At 46.5% G+C, this 23949-nt stretch overlaps 4 protein-coding genes across 4 annotated transcripts; 3 read left to right on the top strand and 1 right to left on the bottom strand.

Moving 5' to 3' along the window:
* Positions 1-644: 644 nt before the first annotated feature.
* On the top strand, positions 645-5003 carry BKA67DRAFT_527177 (ABC transporter family protein; the record flags this gene model as incomplete). The annotated part of the gene is made up of 3 exons (XM_046098821.1): positions 645-854; positions 915-2605; positions 2669-5003. 3 exons carry the CDS (start codon positions 645-647, stop codon positions 5001-5003), a joined length of 4236 nt encoding a protein of 1411 aa, XP_045951858.1.
* A 1177-nt stretch (positions 5004-6180) lies between these two features.
* Positions 6181-8086, top strand: BKA67DRAFT_639628 (glutamate decarboxylase-like protein-like protein 1; the record flags this gene model as incomplete). The annotated part of the gene is made up of 4 exons (XM_046105741.1): positions 6181-6425; positions 6483-6758; positions 6816-6860; positions 6923-8086. The coding sequence occupies exons 1-4, from the start codon at positions 6330-6332 to the stop codon at positions 8084-8086; spliced, it is 1581 nt and encodes a 526-aa protein (XP_045951857.1). The 5' UTR covers positions 6181-6329.
* A 1050-nt stretch (positions 8087-9136) lies between these two features.
* Positions 9137-10456, top strand: BKA67DRAFT_595731 (FMN-dependent alpha-hydroxy acid dehydrogenase; the record flags this gene model as incomplete). Its single annotated transcript, XM_046105201.1, has 3 exons — positions 9137-9383; positions 9438-9519; positions 9583-10456. The coding sequence occupies 3 exons, from the start codon at positions 9137-9139 to the stop codon at positions 10454-10456; spliced, it is 1203 nt and encodes a 400-aa protein (XP_045951856.1).
* Positions 10457-20264: 9808 nt separating this feature from the next.
* On the bottom strand, positions 20265-22323 carry BKA67DRAFT_506332 (prion-inhibition and propagation-domain-containing protein; the record flags this gene model as incomplete). The annotated part of the gene is made up of 2 exons (XM_046097133.1): positions 20265-21616; positions 21663-22323. Coding segments are annotated over 2 exons (2013 nt in total), but the record flags the coding sequence as incomplete, so codon positions are not given.
* Positions 22324-23949: the final 1626 nt, after the last annotated feature.

The raw sequence follows: 23949 nt of genomic DNA, 5'->3' as shown, positions 1-23949 counted from the left end.
TGCTGCTGAATGTCCACTTGCCGTGGTAGGTACTGATACGAAATTCGCTCGGGGACGTAAAGCCTCGACTATCCTATGTAGCGACTTTAGCTTGTAACGAGGCCCTAGTGGCGAAACGAATCGTTCCAATCAATCCATGGTTGATCTATCCACATCATATCCGCGGCCTTTGGGTAGGTACGTAGTATGAAGAAGATGAAGGTTACTAACCAAACCTGCCTTTGGTTTAGCACATTGGGGCAATACACTCTGTAGGTAGCGTTTGCCGCTGCATCTGTATTCACCTGCCCAAATTGCAATTCATTTTCACAATATATAACATACCTAGTTCATTGTTCAGCCGCGGCACTTTTAACCCCATATAATTTAAGTCTCTAGAAGACGGTGCATTAAACAGAGAAAGAGTTGTAGCTACAACATAACTGTACTGTTCAATGCGTGTTGAATGCTTACTTCCGATTTGAGTCGTAGTAATGGCAGACCTTGAGAAGGAGCACGAAACTCGCGATACTGACACAGCCACTGCCACTGAGGCGGATGATGCAACACGGAATGGTTTATCAGAAGAACAAGAAAACACTTCATCCTCGCCACCTTTGTCAGAAACGCGCGCTCGTGAGGTGGAGAAGGACTCAGTATCCAAAATGTCGGCTGCTACCGGAAGTGATGCTCTCAATGCAAGCATAGACACCACAGCTGAAGTCATTCAACCTCAGACCAAACCTTGGTACAAAACACCGAACCCGTTGCGGTGGGGCGGCATCCCGCCTATACCTGACGAGCGTATCGTGTCGCCCGAACACAAGGCCGGATATCTCAGCATGTTGACCTTTTCCTGGATAACGCCCATGATGGTCGTGAGTCTGCACCCTGTTCATTGAACGCTACGAATAGACGCTAATCAATCTGTCAAGGCTGGCTATAAACGTCAACTTGTCGAACGTGACATTTGGAAAGTGAATCCGGACAGAGCGGCTGACCTTTTGACCAACAAGGTCAAGGACGTATTTCAGCAACGAGTGAAGGCTGGGAAAGAAAGACCACTCATTGGAGCCTTGTATGAGACTTTTAAGCTCGAGTTCTGGCTCAGTGGTATTTACGCCATGATATACTATACTGTTCAGATCCTGACTCCTTTCGTCCTGCGGTACCTCATTCAGTTTGCCACAGATGCTTACAGAGCTCAATCGCAGCATCAAGCCACGCCACCAATAGCGCATGGCATCGGTCTTGTCATTGGAATCCTCGTCATGCAGATCGTCCAGAGTGTAACTGCTAGCCAATACTTCTACAAGGGCATGATGCTCGGTGGCCAGAGTCGTGGTGTGCTTACTGGTTTGATCTATGAGAAGTCCATGACAATCTCTAGCCGCGCCAAAGCAGGTGGAAGCTCACATACTATAACGCCTGAAGCCGACGTCACCGATGCAACCACCAATGGGAAATCAAATAGCAAGAACTCAAAGACGGGAAGAGACCAAAAGAAGAAGAAAGACGATTCCGAAAATGATATTGGATGGACTAATGGACGCATCTCGACGCTCATGAGCATTGATACGAACCGTATCGATTCATTCTGTACGGCGCTGCACTCGCTCTGGGCTACGCCACTCGCTTGCATCATTACACTGGTTCTTCTTTTAATCAACTTGTCGTACAGCGCTATCGCGGGCTTTGCGCTCCTCGTTATTGGCGTGCCTCTTTTCACGGTAACCCTTCGGAGCTTGTTAAATCGACGAAGGGCTATCAATAAGATCACCGATCAACGCATGTCGCTTACGCAAGAGATTGTTCAATCGGTGCGCTTCGTCAAGCTATTTGGTTGGGAGCCAGCCTTCCTAGACCGCTTAGAGCAGATCCGCATGAAAGAAATATACGCTATTCAGTCACTGCTCGCTGTTCGGAACGCGATCAACGCGGTCAGCATGTCTCTTCCCATCTTTGCATCCATGCTGTCTTTCATCACCTACTCGCTCACAAACCATGGATTGGAACCCGCCCAGGTTTTCTCCTCGCTGGCTCTGTTCAACAGTCTGCGGCTCCCTCTGAACCTTCTGCCTCGTGCTCTTGGTGATGCCACTGACGCATGGTCCTCTCTCAAGCGCATTGAATCCTTTATGCTGCAGGAAGACAGGGAAGAAGTCATGACTTGGAAGCCTGAAGGAGAACATGCCATCGAGCTACGAAGCGCGAGTTTTACACGGGAGAAGACACACAGGCAAGAGCAAGACGGAAGCCAAGACCCTGCTCAAGTAAAGGACAAGAAACCAAAACCGGACGCTGAGAAATCTGGAGGTAATGAATCTACGGCCTCGTCCGACGATACCGCTGTCATCGACGAGCGGGAACCCTTTCAGCTGCAGGATGTGAACTTTAAGGCTGGTCGTAACGAGTTGATTGCTGTTATTGGTACTGTCGGTAGTGGCAAAACCTCGTTGCTGGCCGCCTTGGCAGGTCACATGCGCAAGACCAATGGAGACGCGATTTTTGGCGCATCAAGAGCCTTTTGTCCCCAATATGCATGGATTCAGAATACTTCGCTGCAGAACAATATCACTTTTGGGAAGGAGTTAGATGAGGATTGGTACAGAAAGATCATTGACGCGTAAGTTTGTTCACCTGATCCTACCTACACCCTTGCGTCATAAGTGGCTAATGGCTCACACAGCTGCGCACTTCAACCTGACTTGGACATACTTCCCCATGGTGACCAAACCGAGATTGGCGAGCGAGGCATCACCATCTCTGGAGGTCAGAAGCAGCGCCTTAATATCGCAAGAGCCATCTACTCTGATGCTGATATTATATTGATGGATGATCCCCTTAGTGCTGTTGACGCTCACGTGGGACGTCACATCTTCGACAAGGCTATTCTTGGCTTGCTTAAAGGCAGATGCATCGTCTTGGCCACACATCAGCTCTGGGTATTGGATCGTTGTGATCGCATTGTCTGGATGGAAGATGGCAAGATTCAAGCCACCGATACTTTTGAGAACCTGAGGAACAACCAAGAAGCCTTCCGGACCCTAATAGAAACAACTTTTGCCCAAAAGGACAATCAGGCAGAGGAAGATGTAAAGGCAGATGTTGAAGCAGATATCGAAGATATTATGCCCGACACTAATGCTACGGATCGCAAGAAACAGGAGAAGGACCAAAAAGCCACACCTTTGATGCAGCAAGAGGATCAGGCCAAGGATTCAGTACCGTGGTCCGTCTACGGAGCATATATACGCGCTTCTGGAACGATGTGGAATGCGCCTCTTATTCTTCTACTCTTGGTATTGTCTCGAGGATCTAGCATAGTCACTGGTCTTTGGCTTTCTTTCTGGATATCAGACAACTTTCGACAATCCACTGATTTCTATATTGGTCTCTATGCCGGCCTTGCTGTTGTACAAGCACTGCTACTGTTCGCTTTTTCGCTTATGCTATCCGTCGCGGCAACAAATGCTAGCAAAGCGATGTTTCGGCAAGCGATGACTCGAGTCTTACGCGCGCCGGTTTCTTTCTTTGATACAACACCTCTCGGCCGCATCGTCAATCGCTTTTCAAGTGATGTTGACATTATGGATAACAACCTAGCAGATTCCATGAGGATGCTTTTCATCACTCTGAGCTACGCCTTTTTTGTTTTCATCCTCATTACAGCCTATTACTACTATTTTGCTATTGCATTAGTCCCATTCTACCTCTATTACATGGGAGCTGCATCATACTATCGTGCATCAGCACGTCAGGTCAAGCGCTATGAGTCGGTCTTACGATCTAAAGTTGTCGCGAAGTTCATTGAGGGACTCAGCGGTGTGGAAACTATCCAGGCTTACGGTCTTAAAGACCAATTCGTCAACGACCTTCGTTCGTCGGTCGATACGATGAATGCTGCCTACTACATAACTTTCGCCAATCAACGATGGCTCACTATGCGACTTGATGCTATAGGCAACTTGCTCGTCTTTGCTGTCGGTATTCTTGTGGTTACCTCACGATTTAGTGTAGACCCCTCGATTGGCGGTCTTGTACTAAGTTACATCCTCTCCGTCGTTCAAATGCTTCAGTTCTCTATCCGGCTGCTCTCGGAAGTGGACAAGGGGATAAACTCGGTCGAGCGCCTACGCCACTACGGCGAAGAACTTGAGGAAGAGGGTCCTTTACATACCATTGCTATACGTGAGAGTTGGCCCGAGAAGGGCGAGATCATCTTCAACAACGTCGACATGCGGCATCGGCAAAATCTACCTCTCGCCTTGCAGGGATTATCTATCCATATCAAAGGCGGTGAGCGCGTGGGCATTGTTGGTCGTACTGGTGCGGGCAAGTCGTCGATCATAAGCGCTCTGTTCAGACTAGTGGAAATATCCGGAGGCTCCATTACGATTGACGGCATCGATGTTTCTCGGATTGGGCTATTTGACCTACGATCCCGGTTGACTATTGTTCCGCAGGATCCCGTGTTGTTCCAAGGCACTGTCCGTAGCAACCTTGACCCGTTTCAGAAGCACACGGATATGGAACTTTGGTCTGCTCTACGGCAGACTGGTCTGATACCAGCAGACGCAAACTTCGAAGAACGCAGAGATGAAGGTCATCGGGTTCATCTTGATAGTGTCGTGGAACAAGATGGGTTGAACTTCTCACTAGGCCAGCGACAGCTCATGGCTCTAGCAAGAGCTTTAGTGCGTAATTCTCAAATCATCGTATGTGACGAGGCCACCTCAAGCGTGGATATGGAGAGTGATGAGAAGATACAACTCACAATGGCAGCCGGTTTCCGTGGGAAGACCGTGCTTTGCGTTGCACATCGTCTCCGAACCATTATAGGGTACGATCGAATTTGCGTTGTGGACGCTGGGCAGATCGTACAGCTGGACACCCCCGCAAACCTCTATCGTCAAGATGGTGGCATCTTTCGCGGTATGTGCGAGCGTAGTGGCATCCGGCCCGAAGATATCGACAAAGCTAGGGATACCATCATGGGCTTTGACGACGTGGACCGACACTAGCCCTCCCCCTACCCATTCTGTATCTAGACCAAGGTGTTAAATTTTGAACTTAAGATCAGTCTATTTACGAGGGCAGGTAAAATGGTCATCAAAATAGCGAGATATCACGTTGCTGCGTCTGACTGCTACCTCAGCATCTGGTGAATCGGGGAGGTCATCTTGAGCTCATGTTCAATTGAACAGCTAAAGCCGCCTGCGTAAAGCAAAGCTATACCAGTACTTTAGATAGTCATCCGGTTGACCGCACCGTAACGCCGAGCCAAAACCACAGTTTTCTTCACCGGCGTTGTTGCTATGGAATAGACAGCCAGCTGATGTACTGTTCGCAATGTTGAAAATCTTATGTCGGGCCTCAGCAAAAAAGGAGAAGTCGTGGGTATGTTCAACTTGTACGGGTCAGTCGTGATAAATTATGGTGAGACATGACCCGTTGCATAAGCTTTCTACAGTATAATTTGGAGAAACCCACTACCTAAGTCCATACAGTTAACCTCAGCTTGCCTGCATTTGCATTTAAGCGCTCAAGTCTGCTGCATATACGTGGAAATACTGTTAGAAAGATTATGCCAATAGTGACAAGATATGCATCATCAGTATTTCTGCCTGCCACCTGATTTCTCATTGAATAGGCAGCACAAAGCGTCAAGTAAGCACCATCGTAAATTAGTCACTGCGCCGCAAAGTCTCAAAACCCGGCATAGCCATGAGCGGTAGAACCAAGTCACAGCTCAACGCTGAACTTTTCCATCCTAAACCAAGGGCACGTGTCTTCGTACTAGACTAACCGGTTAGTCTAGTCTAGCCTTAATCTAAAGGTGAATCGGAGAGCGCTAAAGGTACCAAGGCAGAACAGTTCTCGCGAGACATCCTAAGGATAAACAATCATTTGGCAAACACTTGGCACGCCAGGCGCCGAGCCCGCCAGTGATTAGTGACGGGGGGTCCCTGGCAGATGTCACTCAGCTGGTCATTCCCCTGCATGCGTGGATTGTGGATATGAACAAAGTACGGAGTATAGATCAAAAACTAAGATACTGTAGTCTTCCGTTTGAAACCGTTAATTTAGTGTGCTGTGGTACGTGTTTTGGTGGGTATCGCTTACGCCCACCATCAGACGGGTAAATACGCGCAGGACCCGCAATTTCGACTTCTGGGCCCGTAGATGGGATTCAAGTATGAATTACACCTCTCACCGAATAGGTTACCTCTTGCATAAAGGTGCGCGTGACCGAGTTCGCTCTTGTTCCATATCTAGAATAACTCCCCGTCTCTTCAAAATTTATGATAGAAGGTTGATGGCCCCAAGTCGTCGACAAGTACTCAGAAATGACTCGGGATACCAACAACTCAAACGGCGTAAATGGCCATGCTAACAAGATTGTAATGGCGTCACCATTAAACCGGGCGGCCGAGGTTGACGATGTAATACAACCTAGTAATCATCGAATCCATGGTGTATCTAACTAACATTTATTACAGCTCGTAGCTGCAGTCCAATCCTTATTGCTGTCCTTCATCAAGTCTGCAGACGACGCAGCGCCAGAGAGGGCTGCAGGTGGCAGTCCGACATCACAATCCAGTGCGCTCGTCGATCCCCATCCGCCAAATGTATTGGCAGAAAGATTGGCACTTTCTTTACCAAATAATGGTCGAGGGCGCGATGGACTGCTCGATATTATTCAGAACCTGCTGAAGTACAGTGTCAATACTTGGGATCAGGGATTCCTTGATAAGCTTTATTCCAGCACCAATGCTGTAAGATGAATAGAACACTGATTTCATGCACTCGAAAACTGATTAATCGCTTTTTAGGTCGGAGTGGTGTCGGAGCTGGTACTTTCGGTCTTGAATACCAACGTAGGTGATCTAATGATCAATGTATACTCAACTCTAGCACATTCAACTAATTTACCAGGCAGCTTCACGTATACAATGTTTCGCCCGCTCTGACGGTTATCGAGCGACAAACTGCAAAGTCGTTTGCCAACTTATTTGGATTTAAAGGCCCACGTGCAGGAGGCATAACATGTCAAGGTGGTTCATCCTCAAATCTAACGTCAGTGGTTATCGCCCGCAATGCACTCTATCCCGACACGAAATTTGATGGCAATGGATCCTACAAATTTGCTTTATTTACTAGCCAACATGGCCACTACTCTGTAGAGAAAGCCGCGATCGCTTTAGGTCTGGGGAGAGCCGCCGTCGTTTCTGTGCCCATAGACGAAGCCGGCTGTATCATTCCTACGGCGCTGCGCGAAGCGGTGATACAAGCAAAGAGTAACGGCAAGACTCCTCTCTACGTAAATGCCACGGCTGGTACTACCGTACTTGGTTCATACGACCCGTTCCGTGCTATTTCAACAATATGCAAGGAGTTCAACCTTTGGTTCCATGTCGATGGGTCTTGGGGTGGGAGCGCCATATTCTCGAGGCAACGGCATAAGCTCGATGGCACTGAGCTTGCTAACTCGCTGACTGTCAATCCTCATAAGATGCTCAACGTGCCGGTCACATGTTCATTCTTGTTAACAAATGATTTGAGCATCTTTAAAAGAACTAATACCCTGGCTGCCGGGTATCTGTTCCACGGCGATAACGACGAGGAATGTGCAAACGGAAATAACGACGAGGCATTTGACGACAATAAGGAATATTGGGATCTTGCCGATTTGACCTTGCAGTGCGGGCGCCGTGGAGATGCATTGAAGCTAGCGCTTGCCTGGGTGTACTACGGAGCTGAGGGTTTCGAGAAGCAGATAGACCACGCGTTTGCTATGGCTTCGTATCTCGCAAGATTAGTCCAACAACACCCGGATTTGAAGTTAGTAAGCAGCAACCCGCCGCCTTGTCTACAAGTCTGTTTCTATTATGCCCCCGGCGGTGTATTGGGGGATGAGAAGGAAAACACCCGACGGACACGCGAAATTGTGAAGGGATTGATACCAAGGGGCTTCATGATCGATTATTCCCCAGGACCTCAAGGAAGCTTTTTCCGAGTCGTGATTAACTGTCAAACGTTGGAAGGGACTGTGGAAGGACTGTTGAAGGCATTGGAAGGGGTTGGTCGAAGCGTGGCGGTATAGACAGTCTTCTCCTAATCAGTAGATAATAGATCCTGGCATCTTACATGCAATGATTTTACAGGGGAAACGAGCGATATTCTTGTTTATTCTCTTTGCAATAAGTCATTCATCTTGTACGGAAATTGCTTATATTTTGATCACAAGTGAGCTGCTATTCAATATCATCATAACAAAGAACTCCATGAGCGAAATATCCGAGGTCACGACAGTAAACGAGGCAGCAACTTTGATCGCTTACTTGGTGCGGAAGACAACGACGAGTATGATAGTCTTGTAGGTGAAAGGACTAGTCGACTAGCACCTGTGCTCTGACACTTGAGGTTGGACTGGCCCCATTTTTTTTCAATTGCATATCGCTTCCTTCTCAGACTATTTGCACCGTGGACATTTGTCCGGATATTACCTTATACCTATCTCCTCTCGGCAAACCATTTCAGTGAGGATAAGCGAGGATAGGCAAGGGAAGGCGAAGAAGGATAGTGTCATACGGTACAGTGGAACTTTCGACCATTACGGTAGCCAATCCGGAACCTTACCAAAGGCGTTCATACATATCTCGTAAGCCGCAGCAAGCAGGGTGCGGCCACCCCCACATGCACTAGTGTTATCCACGCTACTTCGTGTATCTGGCTGCAGCATTGTCTAGGCTAGTATAGTACCGATATAGTACGTACCGAGCCCAGAAAACTTACCCCCCCTTCAGGGCCCCTGTCTGGCTACCATGTACGGATCCGCAGGACAGGTACATTGAGCTTCCAAACGGCAATAATCAGTAGTGACCAGGGGCTTTTAAGGCGATACGTTCAAAACATAATGTGGGTCGACCACACAGGTCACCATCGCATCTGACCATATACATACATATAGCTTTGCGCAGAACATCAAAAAGTGGCTGCTTCTATTGGAACGTCTCTTATTGATGCCAGCCGTTTCGCGTACTGCAGATTCAGCTCAGACTCCTTGGCACTATCACCTCACCAACTTTACCTTGTTGACTCGCTCTTCGAGTTTTCTTCTTCCACGCTGCTTTGCCTCCTTGACTCATTCAGCATGTTTCCCATCCTTTCTGGCCTAGTCTGCGGGCTCGCCCTCACTCAATCAGTTCATGCAGTTGATATAGATCAAGAAGCCAATGAGGGCATTCCGGCTACTGGTCTGGACACGACCAATTGGACTACTGGTGTGCTCCCAGACCTTGCTGAGATGTTCACTCTCAACGACTTCCAGATAGCAGCTAAGAACGTCTTGTCGCCAAGAGATTACACACAATATCGGACCGGTACTTTAGACGAAACAAGTATGAACGCCCTTTGAAATATTTAAGGAGTACGACTAATCTTGGTCAATGCAGCTTATAAAAATAATTTGAACGTCTACTCCAAAATCCTGTTTAACACCCTTATCTTCCAGGATGTTTCAAAAATAAATCTCAAGTATGTTCACTCCTAGTCTACTGGATTACATGTACGTAGATATTAATTACTTCATTCATAAAGCACCACCATATTAGGCTATAACTTCTCGGCTCCGTATTTTATTGCTCCAGCCGCCAATCTAAACGTCAGCAATTCCGGCACAGAGGATAACCTCGTACGTGCCGCTGCTTCGGCTGGTATCTTATATATTCCATCCATCGGCGCAAAAATGAAGATCGAGGACATTGCAGCCGCCGGGGCAGACGGCCAGGTCATGTTCCACCACGAGTATATCTGGGCAAACACAACGCAGCTCCAAAACGAGCTTCGCCGCATCGAAGCTGCTGGGTTCAAGGCCATCTTCCTAGCTATTGATAATACCGGTACTGGCGGTATACGCGACCGCGCCCAACGATTCACTCTTGGCGGGGATTCGGGCCACAGCCTTAGTTTTACCGTCGAAGCGCTGGACCAGCTACGTAACTGGACGTCCTTGCCTATTGTGCCCAAGGGCGTCAAGTCAGCCAGAGACGTAAAGCTTTGCGCCGACCTAGGATTTGATGCCGTGTATATCTCAAACCATGGTGGCCGCGTAGTCGATGGTACGCCCACGGCTATCGAGGTTCTACTCGATCTGCATGCGAATTACCCCGAAGTGTTCGATCAGATTGAGATTTATGCCGACGGTGGTGTCCGCCGCGGTACGCATGTCCTTGCTCTGCTGGCTTTAGGCGTCCGTGCCGTCGGCCTTGGGCGGCCTCCTGTTTTCTCTAATATATTTGGTCAGGAGGGAGTGGAAAAGATGCTACATATCTTGAGAACAGAGTTGGTTACAGAAATGCAGTTGTTGGGGCTAACGGACGTGGACCAGTGGCGAGGTAACACCAGCCTCATCAATACTAGGAAAGTGGAACTCGAATATTTCGGGGCCCCGGTATCTAGCTTTGGTTTTTGATGAACAATCACGACTACAGAGGCTCATGATTCTGCAAGCGTACCAAAGTACTTTGATATTTTATTACGTTTGTATATAAGTAGATGTAACATAAGAGACTTATCTGTTACGAACAAGGTCAGAGACTTAGGCCTTAAGTGGAGATAACTAGTGTAAAGCGACTAATTATATCAAAAAGAATAACGAAAGGGTGATTCGATATAACAATAATAAGATGAAGATCACGTGATAAAATAGTAAAGATCATATTTTACGAATATGATACAAAAGAACTTAACTTATTATGAAAGGGTACGATACGAGCATAGTACGATAGCGAAATAAGTGAGGTGCGACGGCGAAAATCAAGTACTATAATCAGAATAAGACTGAAAACTGACGGGCTGACTAACGACGGGGTTCTAAGTTCGACACTTAATAGTGTAGCCGCATAAAACATGGTTTAGTGAGTATCTTGTGAATTCATCGCGATGCACATCAACGTTCGCGTAGGCCAATCAAACATAATAAGAAACGTACATGCCAAAAAATACTGTATTGCTTAATGAATGTCATGCGATAGAAATATATCCCTATAAGAAACATGTTATCCTATATGACTTAAGAAAGCTATGATTAAAACTAAACCCCATCGCAAGATTACCCACAATTCAACGCAAAGCCACAAAATCATACGCTACAACAGGACCACTGCACGACACCACTTCACTATTTATACACATTGTTAAGAAATGATATTACACGTATTTTGGGATCGGGTCGAGATAATGTAGCAAGGTGCATTACAACATCGTAATCCATCTTATGGGGTTGAACAATGCCACAAGAGACGCTGTGGGAGTGTGGCGTAGAGAAGGGAAGAGAGAATGGCAAAACCATTGTTTTCGAAAAGGAATGATAGGTTATGGGACGGCTACCAGTCATACATCCTCGTATAACCTCCTTAATCTCGCCACTCGATGAGATGAGATGAACGGCCTCCCGCGGGAGTTGTAATCCACATCATGACGGGAAGTCACGCACGCCGAGAATGTTTGGATACGTGCATCACCTTCCCAAAAGGATTCAATGACGGTGATGAGCAACAATAGGAGAAGACCGTCCAATTCAGCTCTGTATCGATTTTCATGCTACCAAACAGGATTCAAACGTATAGACTCGTCTTTATTCTGCGTGTGTCTTATGCACATAGACGGCTGGGAGATCGTTGGAACCATTCACAACGCTGCCATGAAGTCTCGTATTGTCTTCATAAGTCTGTGTCTGAGAATAAATGGTCTAATGAACCACCAATAAATCTTATAACAGCACTTGAAGTTGTCAGCAATTATGGAATTTGGTCAAATGAACCCCAAGCGAAACGATTGCTGCCCAGTGCGGTGGTATGCCGTTCATCGAAAGGCAATCCTGCGTTGTGTACAAATCATCCCCCGACAAATGATCCCGGACACCTGCCCTCTCTATATTCGAGATCGTACAGTCACAGGCGAAACTAGTACCCTCTTTTTATTATCCTTGAGTTTCCCAAAGTGCCCACTCCACAGGTCTATAAGCTGGCCCCCATGCACCCAAGGACCCATTCAATTACGGCACACGAGTTGGACATGCAGTACATTTTCTGTTTATACATAATGTTTATAGCTAATGAGGAACCTGAGTAACCCAACTACGGAGCTCCATCCTCAGGCTCTGATTTCATTCTTAGCCAAGTGCATCGTCCCATACAAGAGCAACGCCCACTCCTAAGAGAACCGTCTGAAAGTTGTACTGCATAGAGCCACGCCATGGACCAAGCCATACGCTCATTAAAACGACGACGAATCCAATCAGACTTCGAGTTGTGGACCAAGAGTGATTCCCAATCCTCAGGCTTAAGGGTAGTACTCAGTACTTGCGAAGAAGAGAGCCCCTTTACGAAGTCAAGAGGGGTATAGGTATCATTGAAAATTGGCAACCAATTGTTTTGCATGATTCTTCTGCCGCGAAATTCGAATAAACGATATCTGTTGGTGAGTTGGACAGTTATCGCATTGCAGTTTCACAAGATATCGCTTTGTAGGGAGCTCACCAGTCCCTTGGCCATTGATATAATTTGATTTTATGGGGGACAATATGGATGGCCAATCCCTAGTGTAGTTCTAGCACATAGACCGTAAATGTGTTGACCGACATAAATTGTGTAGGGTGGTTTTGTATTATTTAGTGATTTGAGGTTACAATGGACCCGAGCTTAAGATAAAACACCGGGGCCTCGTTTCTATAGAAGGCGAGCGGCGGATATTAATTGAAATTACTGCTGTCGTTGCAATTATGACGTCTTTTTCCGCGTAAATAGTAGATAGAGTCAATCTTTTATCAAACCATGGAATCTAGATTGCCAGTCCCGGTTCATCTCGCTAGACATAGTCTTACCAGCGTTCGATACAAGATGGGTGCCTCAACACGGCTGTTTTGTACATGTACTTAACCGCTATATGAGAACTCAAATTATAAAGTCTGTCCCAATTCCTCGAAAGGCAAACTGTTCAGATGTGCAGAGTTCCATTCGCCTTAATACACTGATATACCCTTCCCAGTCCAAAGATGACCTTTCAAGATCTCTCCAGTCTTAGAAAACTTGGCTACACAGGTCTCTGCCGAAGCAGATCATGTAATATACCAGTATATGACATCCGGGTGGTGATTTTGCCAAATAGTCTCAAACGGAAAAAAGCATTTCAACCCAGCAAATTTTCCGCAGATTTTGGTCCATTTTCTCGAATCATAGAGTCTATTCTGCAATTGTCTGCGACTCGATTTCGTGACCTGTTTGCCTTGGCACTTCAGGAACTCAGCAATTTTATCGCAATCCGCCACTAGACGATCTTGCCTGGACATACTATTAATTGTTGTGCAAATCGCATCTTAGCTCGGAGACTGCGAATTATTGATGAAAATGTTTTGTCTCTAACCACTTGCACGATCTGATTTAGTCCCGCAGCCTGCTGGACGGGGTCTTTGGACAGGATAGCGGAGTTGAGCCTGAGGAGATCAGTGTACGTCGTAGACTAGCGATCAAGCGATGAAAATCATAGATCGCTTCTCTGCTGGTGAACGCTTGAACTAACTCGGCATGGGAGAGAGTACGCTGTCCTTTGGATGGATTGGCCGCCATTGGGTTGCACTTTCACTGGCAATAACAGCGATAAATATTTATTTCCTGACAGCACTGTCGACGAAGTCCTTTTCTGGATTTGAAATCCTGTGGAGTCGCTCTGTTTCTTGAATAGATAGACGATTGAGTGTAATCGGGTGAAGCATAAATTTTGTAGTACTAAATCTGTGTCCCTTTTCGTTCCAATCGGTCAAAGCAAAATTGACGGCCTCCGTAATGGTAGCTTCCGTGCTACATCCCGAGTGGGATGTCTTTCCTACTATGAGGACCGCCTGACTAGCTCGCTGCTGAACTGATCTCATCGGAGCATCTATACCACAGGTGCTTTAGATGCTACCATGACGTATAACTTCATCACACGGAGTACTGGTAGTGTTAGGCAATCGTTCCATCTTCCGAATGCCCTTCTCCGCGGCAGAAACAACGGATTGTGACGCTATATACCACCTTTTTGATCCTTTGTGCAAATAATTGATTAACCCTGTCTTGGCAGTTTCCATATGTTAGCAGAATGGTCCTCCTGGATGATATCACAAAGTCTTGGAGTGTGAATACCCTCAGTATCATATAGCATCCGATTTAATAGACCCCATTCCAAGGGTCAAACTGGACTTTCCACTGGTTTTCCAGCGCCTGTTCTTTCTTCATCTCTTTTGACTGAAATGTTGATCCGGTAGTATGTATTGGGCAACACATCACCGGTGACAGTGCATTTTAGGAGCCTTTCCAAGTCTACTGCTTGCCCCGCCAGCGAATCAACCGCTATGTTGGGTGAGAACATAGCCATCTTACGTGCGAGGCGTAATTTCCACGTCCCCGGGGCCAACTCTTCGGGACGATAAGCTGGGCAGGGTGCTTCTCGTGTAACTCGTGGATTTCGTCCAACTACTTCTGGGTGTTCCTCCCGGCACATTAAATTAAGCAGACGCCACATGTCTTGAAGCGCAGATCTAAAGAAGTTGTCATAAGTGCGAAATTTTCAAGCTTTCTGAACTCATCATACTGGCGTTTTGTGGGCTTGAGTCTCAAGAGAGTCCCCGAATATCGTCCAAGGCTGCTAACCAGACCTTTGGATTTTTGAAGCGACATGGCGCGTGGTAGTTCTGTCATTGACTGGGGTCATTTCTGGTTCCCTTTTCGCGCTGTTGTTTGATAATATATGCCGTTAGAAAGCCGTCGATTGTGGGTGCTCTTCTACATTCTCAGAAATAGGCGATTTAGAGCATTCAGATCATCAACACGATTCTCAGATGGCCTTTCGCTTGTCAAGCATAGTTTGGACGGTTGGGCTGGATTGGGCGACATTGGGTATTTTCGTAAGGAGTTGGGCGGCCTCAAACCGGTCTGAACGTATGGCAAGACTATCTAATGCCGTGCCTAATACTTCCCAGCCTGCCTTTCGTGTATTGTCTTGTAGACTCAAGCTTTGAGATGATGGCTGGATACTATCAATATATGTCTTGAGGTCTCCGAGGTTTACATATTCAGCCATGAGCAAAAGAGAGGAAAGTTATTGATGCGTCATGACAATACCAGGACGCAGTGTGTAGTTGGACGAGCAGCAGATGCACGAGGCTTGTAAAGGTTGTAACCTACGAAATCCTAGACTAACCTACTGCTGACTTTGTGAAATTTTCTGGTCTGTCGAGAAATTAAGAGAAAGACGAGGCTCTTATGTGAGAACGGCAATCAAACCGTGGGGATGCCGCAATGGGTAAAAATTGGCACCGTAAAAGCGCTTACCAGGCCCACTTAGTTAAGCGATTCATAGCTTCTACGTTTAGGTGTGACAAGCTGCGGGGTGAGTAATCCCTTTTCGCTGGTGTTATGTATTTTTCTCTTTCCCATATTTACGTTCTTTCTTTTGTTCCCATGACATCTTCTATTTGTATTTTACTACGACCTGTATTTACCACATACGACCATAGCTCCTAGAAAACTCGGCATCCCGTCCGCTCTGCCCTAGATAAACTGGGAAGCGCTGGATTAGTACTCAGGTGGGTGACCACTGGGGAATCCCCGGTGTTGTATGTTTTTATCTTTTATTTGCGCAAACCTTTTTTTTTTTTTTTTTTGAATACCTCATGTGAGGTCAATAGCTTCACTTTTGCAGATCGAAACGCCAGCTCGACTCACTCGAAGTTAAGGAGCTACAAGTGGGAGAATGCACACTTCTCAAACAAATTTCACCAAAAGAGACGTTGTTCACGGACCCTTTTGTACCACCATAAAATAAAAATTGAAGTATAAAATACGAACTTTAGTCCAGTCTTGGTGTTTACATATAACTTTGCCATTCAGAGAACTTCCAAAATCTCCTTCATTAATACCGTATGCTAAGTTTGACGTTGAAACCATATATAGAGTGAAGCAGTGTACATTCTCCCGCTTGCAGCTCCCGGAGTGTTGCGTTCTTTGCATAGAGTGTATGGCAGTTGTTTGGTGAGCTACCCAGGTCAGACTTCATTGGTGAATATCCGCTGGCCTTAAGAGTATGCCGCCGTGTGTAGGTAACCAAGGATTGAAACTAAATTGACCGTCAAATCTAAGCCTAACCTAACTATAGACACCTACACGACCTCACTAGTCACGACATTTCGGACTTTACACATCAAGGCAGACGCTTTATAGTATGGCTGTAACGCACCATACGATGGCTTGCGAAGTAATTGATCAAATTATCTGGAAGAATAACCACTAATGACTCATGGCTGCCCGGACACGATAAAAAGTCTGCAAAGTCGATTCATCTTGCGGTGATATTTATAATAAACTTGTATCTTTTGTTTTCTAGAATCTTTTGCTTACTGTTAATCTAGTCGTCTGTGGCTGATGCTTGGGAGGCTGAACAATGCATAGGAGGTAGCTGACGTAAACATGTGAGCAGTGCGAGTGACCGGGTAATGCCGTGTGACAAGAGAATTTGGGGCCTTGCGAGGCTGAAGGCAATTTCGAATTGTCATCTTGGAAAAGGTTTTTCTTTCTAGACACCAGATTACAGCCCCTCGAACATTTCGCCAGCCATGGACTTCGGGAACGGGTTGCGCGAGGTATATGCGTCCCCAGAAGGTGTTGAAGTGGTAGCAAAGTACGTGTTCCAGGGGTACTTGCTGAGTAAGCCAGTCTCTGACAAATGCAATATCTGTTTCATTCACAGACTGTTTGGGGGACCGTGGAAGTCTTTCACCGCAAACACAGGCCACTCCGGTGCTAAAACAATCCGGGCGCCTAATCACCCATCCACAAGTGTACTTCCTCGAGACGCCATAACGGCAAAGGTCTTTTGGCCTTGCGATCTCCTACCCCATGGTGTCGAGAATGTTCGCATCCTTTTCCTTGGGTACGACGCTGATGTAAGAAAATTCATATCTCCGGCTGGTCTGAACAGCCTTTATAAACATGCCCGAATTTGTGTTGCCATCTTCTGTAGGTCGACAAGTGTCGATTTCCTCTGTTGTAGAATGCTTCAAAAGTGTCGTTGATACCAAGATAGGTCTGCACCATGCGGTGCGCAAATACTTGCTTTTTTGATTCTCTTCTTAGTTCCAAGATGGATTGCTGCTGCGAGTAGATATCGAGATCAAATGTACAGCAAGAAGAATGCATCTCACCCTTAGCATCCCAGTGCAGTTCGTGGCACAGTCTAAAACTTAATATCTTATAACCAAAATTTTCATCTCGTACGTCCCGTGTGATAGGCAGTTTGATATTCAATCCCTTTTGAACAAAACAGAAGGAAAGGAGAGACAGTTCGTCGAACCAGCGCTTGGTTATATTTCCACAGTGTTTGAAGCGGGCTGGACGTGATGAGATAATGTAGGGCCATTTGAGAACGAGCCTCGTCAGGATCCTCTAAAAAAGCCCAAACAAGCAGGGAGGCATCATGATTCGCTTCCATCATCTTCCCCTCAAGCATTCAAAATGCTTTCGCACCACCTTCTCATAAGCCATTAACATACTGATGACGAATATACATAATAGGCTGTATGTCATGTCTTCCTTTCGGGGTATTTCCCAGTCTGCCATCCAAAATATTCTCTCAGAAGTGCTTACGGTCGACAATATACTTCGCGCACTTCATTCATTGCAACATCGTTGAAGGTTTTCAAGGTGAATAGAAGTGATGTCCGTGATAAGGCGACTGAGGTTTATTTCTTGCCCAAATATTTTCCCCATGCCTTATTAAAAGATCCGAAAAGCTAGAGGCAAGTAATACGTGAAAAAGCTGAGTCGTGCTGGTTTTAAAAAGTCTAAATGTGAGATGCATGGAGGCGCGAATTGGGGGGCTTCTGAACCAGCCAAAGTAAGGCATTAACTGAAGAAACTGTAAAGTGTGGTCTCAAGCAGGGTAAGACGGCAATTCTAGGGACACTTGGGAGGCCATATGCTATACTGCTAGAGTTCAACACGCTGAAGATATTCCGCTCTGCTGTCCAGATAGCCGTTAAGAACGGCCAATTGACCTCGGATATGGACACTAACGGTTTCGAATAGATATTGACATGGTAGGTAAGGCAGAATATAGGTTGAGGCACACATAATTCCAATTTTCTGGACAAAAGTTGTTGCATTAATTATGGGTCTGTAAACGGCCAATTAAAGCTAAGTGTAATGTACTTCTTGCTGCCGTCTCAAAAACTCCCACTTATAACTTCGGTCTCGACAATGCACACCGAATTTGTTACATTCCATCCAGATACAAAGAGGTTCCGCAGCCACAAATTAAACAGCTGTAAAGATCTCAATCATCACCAATATCCATTGTGCAAACATCACACCATGCGGATATGCTGTTCAGAGTTGGCAATATGGAAGCCACACTTTCGCTAACTCCATCATTAGGAATTGATGCCGACGTTGCGTAAAGCTCGATCATTTTAGTAAGCGGAAGATACCCGGTCCGGCTTGCCCAAAAATATATAGTTTTGCCGAAATAGTCCTTCGAATCTAGTAACGTGGCACTGTTGTCGAGTAAGATAGCTACAATTTGCTTGTGTCCACGTCGTATAGCCGCGACTAGTGGAGTAGCATATAATGATCATGAGTATAAAGGTCGGTAGGACTTTCTGTTTGTAATATCTGTGAAATTTATAATCTGCCGTACATAGCGGCAAAGAAGAGCGCAGTACGACCATTATTGTCCTGCTGCGAGATAATATGTAGACTTTGGCACAATATCCTCACGACTTATTCGTGACCCTTTTGAGCAGCAAGATGAACTGTGGTCCATCCTTTGTTAGTCGCAGCGGAAACATAGGCATCCTCCTGTAGAAGTAGTTTTACCACGTCCAAGTGGCCTTTTGAAGCCGACTTATGAGGAGGCGTCCATCCATAATTAGTGGCGGCAGAATCATCAGCCTCCTTTCCTAAAAGTAGCTTTACCACTTCGATATGACCATTACTAGCAGCATTGTTTAACGGTGTCCATCCGTCATTGTTATCTATAGCCAAGTCGGCACCCCTCTCGAGAAGTAGCTTGACTACTTCGATATGACCACCATCGGCAGCACTGTTTAACGGTGTCCATCCGTCATTGTCAGCTATAGCCAAGTCGGCACCCTTCTCGAGAAGCAGCTTGACCACTTCGATATGACCATTACTAGCAGCACTATTTAATGGTGTCCATCCTTTCTTACTAGCTATAACCAAGTCCGCACCCTTTTCGAGAAGTAGCTTAACCACTTCGATATGACCATTACTAGCAGCACTATTTAATGGTGTCCATCTATTATTATTAACTATAGCCAAGTCGGCACCCTTCTCGAGAAGTAGCTTGACTACTTCGATATGACCATTATCAGCAGCAGTGTTTAACGGTGTCCATCCGCCATTGTTAGCTATAGCCAAGTCGGCGCCCTTCTCGAGAAGTAGCTTGACCACTTCGATATGACCATTACTAGCAGCACTGTTTAATGGTGTCCATCCTCTCTTGCTAGCTATATCCAAGTCGGCACCCTTCTCAAGAAGCAGCTTGACCACTTTGATATGACCATTATCGGCAGCATTATGTAACGGTGTCCATCCGTCATTGTCAGCTATAGCCATGTCAGCGCCCTTCTCGAGAAGCAGTTTAACTATTTCAATATGACCACTATCGGCAGCACTGTTTAACGGTGTCCATCCAAAATTATTTGTGATAGTTAGATCGGCGCCTTTCGCCACAAGTAGCTCCAGAATACCAATATGTCCATTTCTAGAAGCCACGTATAATGGCGTACGTCCTTCTGTACTAGCTTTGTTGACGTCTGCATTGTATTGGATAAGAGATTTCAATAGGTCAAGCCGTCCCTCATGTGCTGCAGCAAGCATCGCTGTTCGACCAGACTCATCGGTGTAGTTTATGTCGATCTCAGCGTCTTTAACCCACGTCTCGAATACCTCTTGTAGCCCAAGAAGTGTAGCGTAGAATATTTTGCTAGCTAACGTGATGTCGCCGTTGTATTGTAACATTCTTGACTGAGCTTGCGTGGTGTCGAAATGTTGTCTCCAGGCCTCCCAGCTGTCGTTGGCAGAGCAGAAGAATGAAACTATGAGCTCACTCACAACACTATAGTTGCATCCCTCATTTTTAGCATGTTTGTTCCAAGAATCCATGGCGTAGCTCCGAAAGCTTCCTTTTAACTCGCTCGTTGCTTCTTTGCACTGTTCTTTGTTCCATAAACTTGAGATACTTAGGTAGCGCAAACACGCCTCAGCAAGAATGTTGTGTTGAAATAACTCATTCGATGATGTTAGATTGCCATTTGCTATCAATTGGCTAGCGTTAGTCGGTAGATGAAGAAGCACGTATTGCCGTACCGTGAAATGCGTTAGGTGCAACGTTTTGAGACCTAAGACGTCTGTCGAGTTGCCGGCTCGAGTCTCAACTAGTGATTCACAGAGTTCTAGGATTTCCGTTTGGATATAAGATTCATCAACCTCATCTGGCAATTCGTTCTCAAAATCATCGACGTCCTCAAAACCCGTAAGGAGCAACGCCTCTGTCATTTCGAAGACTGTGATTGGGCGTAAACCAAAGGTTATCCATCTTAGGATTGCTAGTGCACGATCTTGATCATTTGACCGGCCCATGATTCTTGCCCAATTTCTATCGTAGAGGTCACCAAGGGCCGCAGGGGCTTGGTCTACGATTCGTTCTAGCTGTTTCTGGTTTTTACCACTGCGAATATCGTTCTCCAGGAGTTTGATGCGTAAGAACATGGAATCGCACCGGTCAACGATTCGCTCAGCGATTTCTGCTTTCAGTGCTGTGCTCTTTTTATGCAGCTTCTCGTCCACGATACTGCAAGCAAGCTTAGAGGCGTCTGGCTTCACATCCGCTGGGTCTATCTTGTACTCAAACACCTCAAATCCAGCATTTTTTGTATTGCTTTGGGCGAGACCTTTTCTGATCTCCTGATCATCACGGCTAACCATAAGCACTTGAGAACTGGTTCCAGATATTGCCTGCATTGTCAAGCGAATGAATGATTCCATGGTGTTGCTTTGTACCGTAGACCAGTTTCCTTTTGAAGAGCACTCGTCTAACGCATCCACCACGCAAATGCAGTTCGGAACTTGTTGAACGATTTCCTTGAATAATCCCATCACTTCCGTCGACGATGCGGGCTGTCCGTTCTGGACCTCGAGCTTTCCACAAGCTATATCGAAAGCTTCTCGATTTTGTGATATTATTTGAGATGCCCAAGATCGAATGACAATGAAAGGATCCGCTCTGTTTTCGAGGTCTGCAGAGAAGAAGAAATGGGCCAAAATAAGATTATCCCGGGCTTTGAGGTGTTGTACTATCCTTGCACTTAAGACCGTCTTGCCGTAACCTGCAGGTCCATTAATCCACAGGACTTTGGCACGCGTCGATGCAAAATTGGCAGATTCCCAATCGACGAACACTCCACGATCGAGTATCCAGTTGCAAGTGTCAGGTAATCTCTTCTCAACAGAATCGCTATATGTGGCATTCGTAAATGATGCCCCGAGCCAGTCGTCTAGGTCTTTCTTCATGTGGCCTATATTTGTGAGCTAGAGACAAGGAAAGAATACATGAACACTTACGTTCAAACTGTTTTTCTATCTCCATACAAAGGCGTTGGAAATCGAGGTGAGGTGAGGAAGCATTAACGCCTCGGATGGGTTTGGACATAACATCATTGTGGGAGGAGGGGTCTGCTTGGTGTAACTGTCCTCCTACCGAATCCACTGATCTTGAGGTCTCAGGAGGTACCAAGGCGCGCAAGCTCCCCACCAAGCTTCCAAACTGCTGTGACAAGGCCAAAAACCTTGCTTTGTGCCGTAAAATCCATTCTATCTTGGTTCTGTGGGATGCGAACCCTCGAAGCTTCTGGAACTGCCGGCGTCGTGAGTCATTGAGTTTTCCCCGAGAGATTGTAGATTCTGCTCCGTCCTGCTGACTGGAGGAGCCTTCAGTTAGATCTTCTGCGATGTCTTGGATAATCTCAAAGATCTTCCGGATAGCAGAGAAAGTCTCAGCGTCGTTAAGGTTTTCATGGTGGTCATCCTCGAGGGTTTTCCCATCATAGCCAACGGATTTGCCCCATTGTTTAAACAACAGTATGTCGGCGTCGAACTGAGATATGATGGCGCGCGAGTCCACACGAAAATCCCTGTAAGAGTCGATTCGCTCTATCATATCTAGACATGTGCTAAATATCCCAGCCAGTCCTGCGATGCCGATTCCTAATCCGACTGGCTCCATTGCTCCGTGTTGAAGTCCGTCGAGCAGAACGACGAAAGTTTGGCGAAGTACGTGAATTCTCACCTCACAGTACGATGAGATTTATTGTAGCTCGTGTCCACCGAGTGCGATGCTATACAGAGCATTACAATTGGAAAACACTCCTGCGCTCAAGAGGTGGCAGTGTCTGCTGCGCCTGCCTTTGGCTGATACTGTCGCTTCTGGCAGATAAGCTTCCCTTCTTTGTTAGTGGTCGATTCAATTAGGGCGTTGGTGACGTGCTCATATTTCAGGTAGTTTAGAGCTGCCAATTCTACCTAATCGGTTCAACTTCTTTTTATCAAGGGCTAATATCACGACAACTCTAATGAGTCCGAGAGAAATTGCCTCAACCCTGGGGACGACTGCGGGGTAGAAAATGTGAGGCGCTTCGTATGACATTGCCGTGGTTGGGCAGACTGCCTCCACCTGCAGGAGGTGTCAACCCACCACGCCCCTCTTATCGCTGGACTTAATGAGGCGAAGCCTTGCTCTGTTTTTGTAAGCCACCTTAGATAATTTATGAATACTATGTGGTAATCATTTCACATGCAATAAGCTAGGAACAAATAAGTCCACTCCCCAAAAATGTTAGTACGCTGCTCGACTATCCTGTCGTGTCAAGCGCGTTTGAGCTGCGTGAGGCACGCGAATTCGCCCACGACAGCGCTGTCTCTCGTAAGATTCCATCTATAAATATCACAGACAGTTGCGGTGTCAAAGATGAGACGTAGCAGTGGCTGAACTACATAGACTGCCTCAGCCTGCCTCAACCTGCAGAAGGCGGCGGCAACCACTTACGACAACCACAGTGCATTGGGACGGCCCATCCACGGGGGGCTTGCTCGGTAATTATCTAAGGTTAGACAACAATTGATTCGCTTTAGTTCAACAGACCTATGGGTCTAAGCGCCTCAGCATACGACCTAGAACCTCCGAACGTATAGTAGTTTTCTGACAGTTTGGTGGGCCATTTTGACTGGTTTAAAGGACCCCATTTTAACCCGCATGGAACCAAGACTTATGGCTCTTGCACAAAGGTGGGTGAAGTTGGTTCATGGGAGCCTGAATTTGGGATATCTGGGGGCTGAAAATGGGAGCCTGTGAACCAGTCAAAACGGTGTAAAGACTGTGGAAGCCAGTAATGTGCGGGCTATGGTCGTACGTAATGGCCACTTGATGAATTGCGGGTGAGGAGAAGAGGGGACAGATGCGAATGGTGTTTCCGCCATGACCTTTTTCCACTTGCTTTGCTCAGGAGTGATCGACAGTGACGTGGCAGCCAGCCATATGTTGAGACACCGTTATGGGGAGTACGCCTGATGGAGGCCAGCTTATTCTCGCCTATCATTCGTTCTATGCGCGGTTGCGCAACCTGAAGCGGGCAAAATGCTACAAGCCGCCGACCCATCTGAACATGCTATTGATGGAATCTTGGAGCTCTGTACTGCTTCAATGATTGATAACTACAGCAAGAGTCGATCCAGCTGTATTCGTATCCCCGCCGTTTAGGGAGCTGACAGCTACCTCCGATTTTCGCCCAACCTAGACGATGAGATGATTTGTGTTGGTCAATGAAGAAAGAGTTGGAAAGGACTGCTCTTCAAA

Source organism: Truncatella angustata (genome assembly GCF_020726525.1).
Source record: "Truncatella angustata strain MPI-SDFR-AT-0073 chromosome Unknown BKA67scaffold_11, whole genome shotgun sequence".
NCBI lineage: Eukaryota > Fungi > Ascomycota > Sordariomycetes > Amphisphaeriales > Sporocadaceae > Truncatella > Truncatella angustata.
This window is presented reverse-complemented; position numbering and strand designations above follow the sequence as displayed.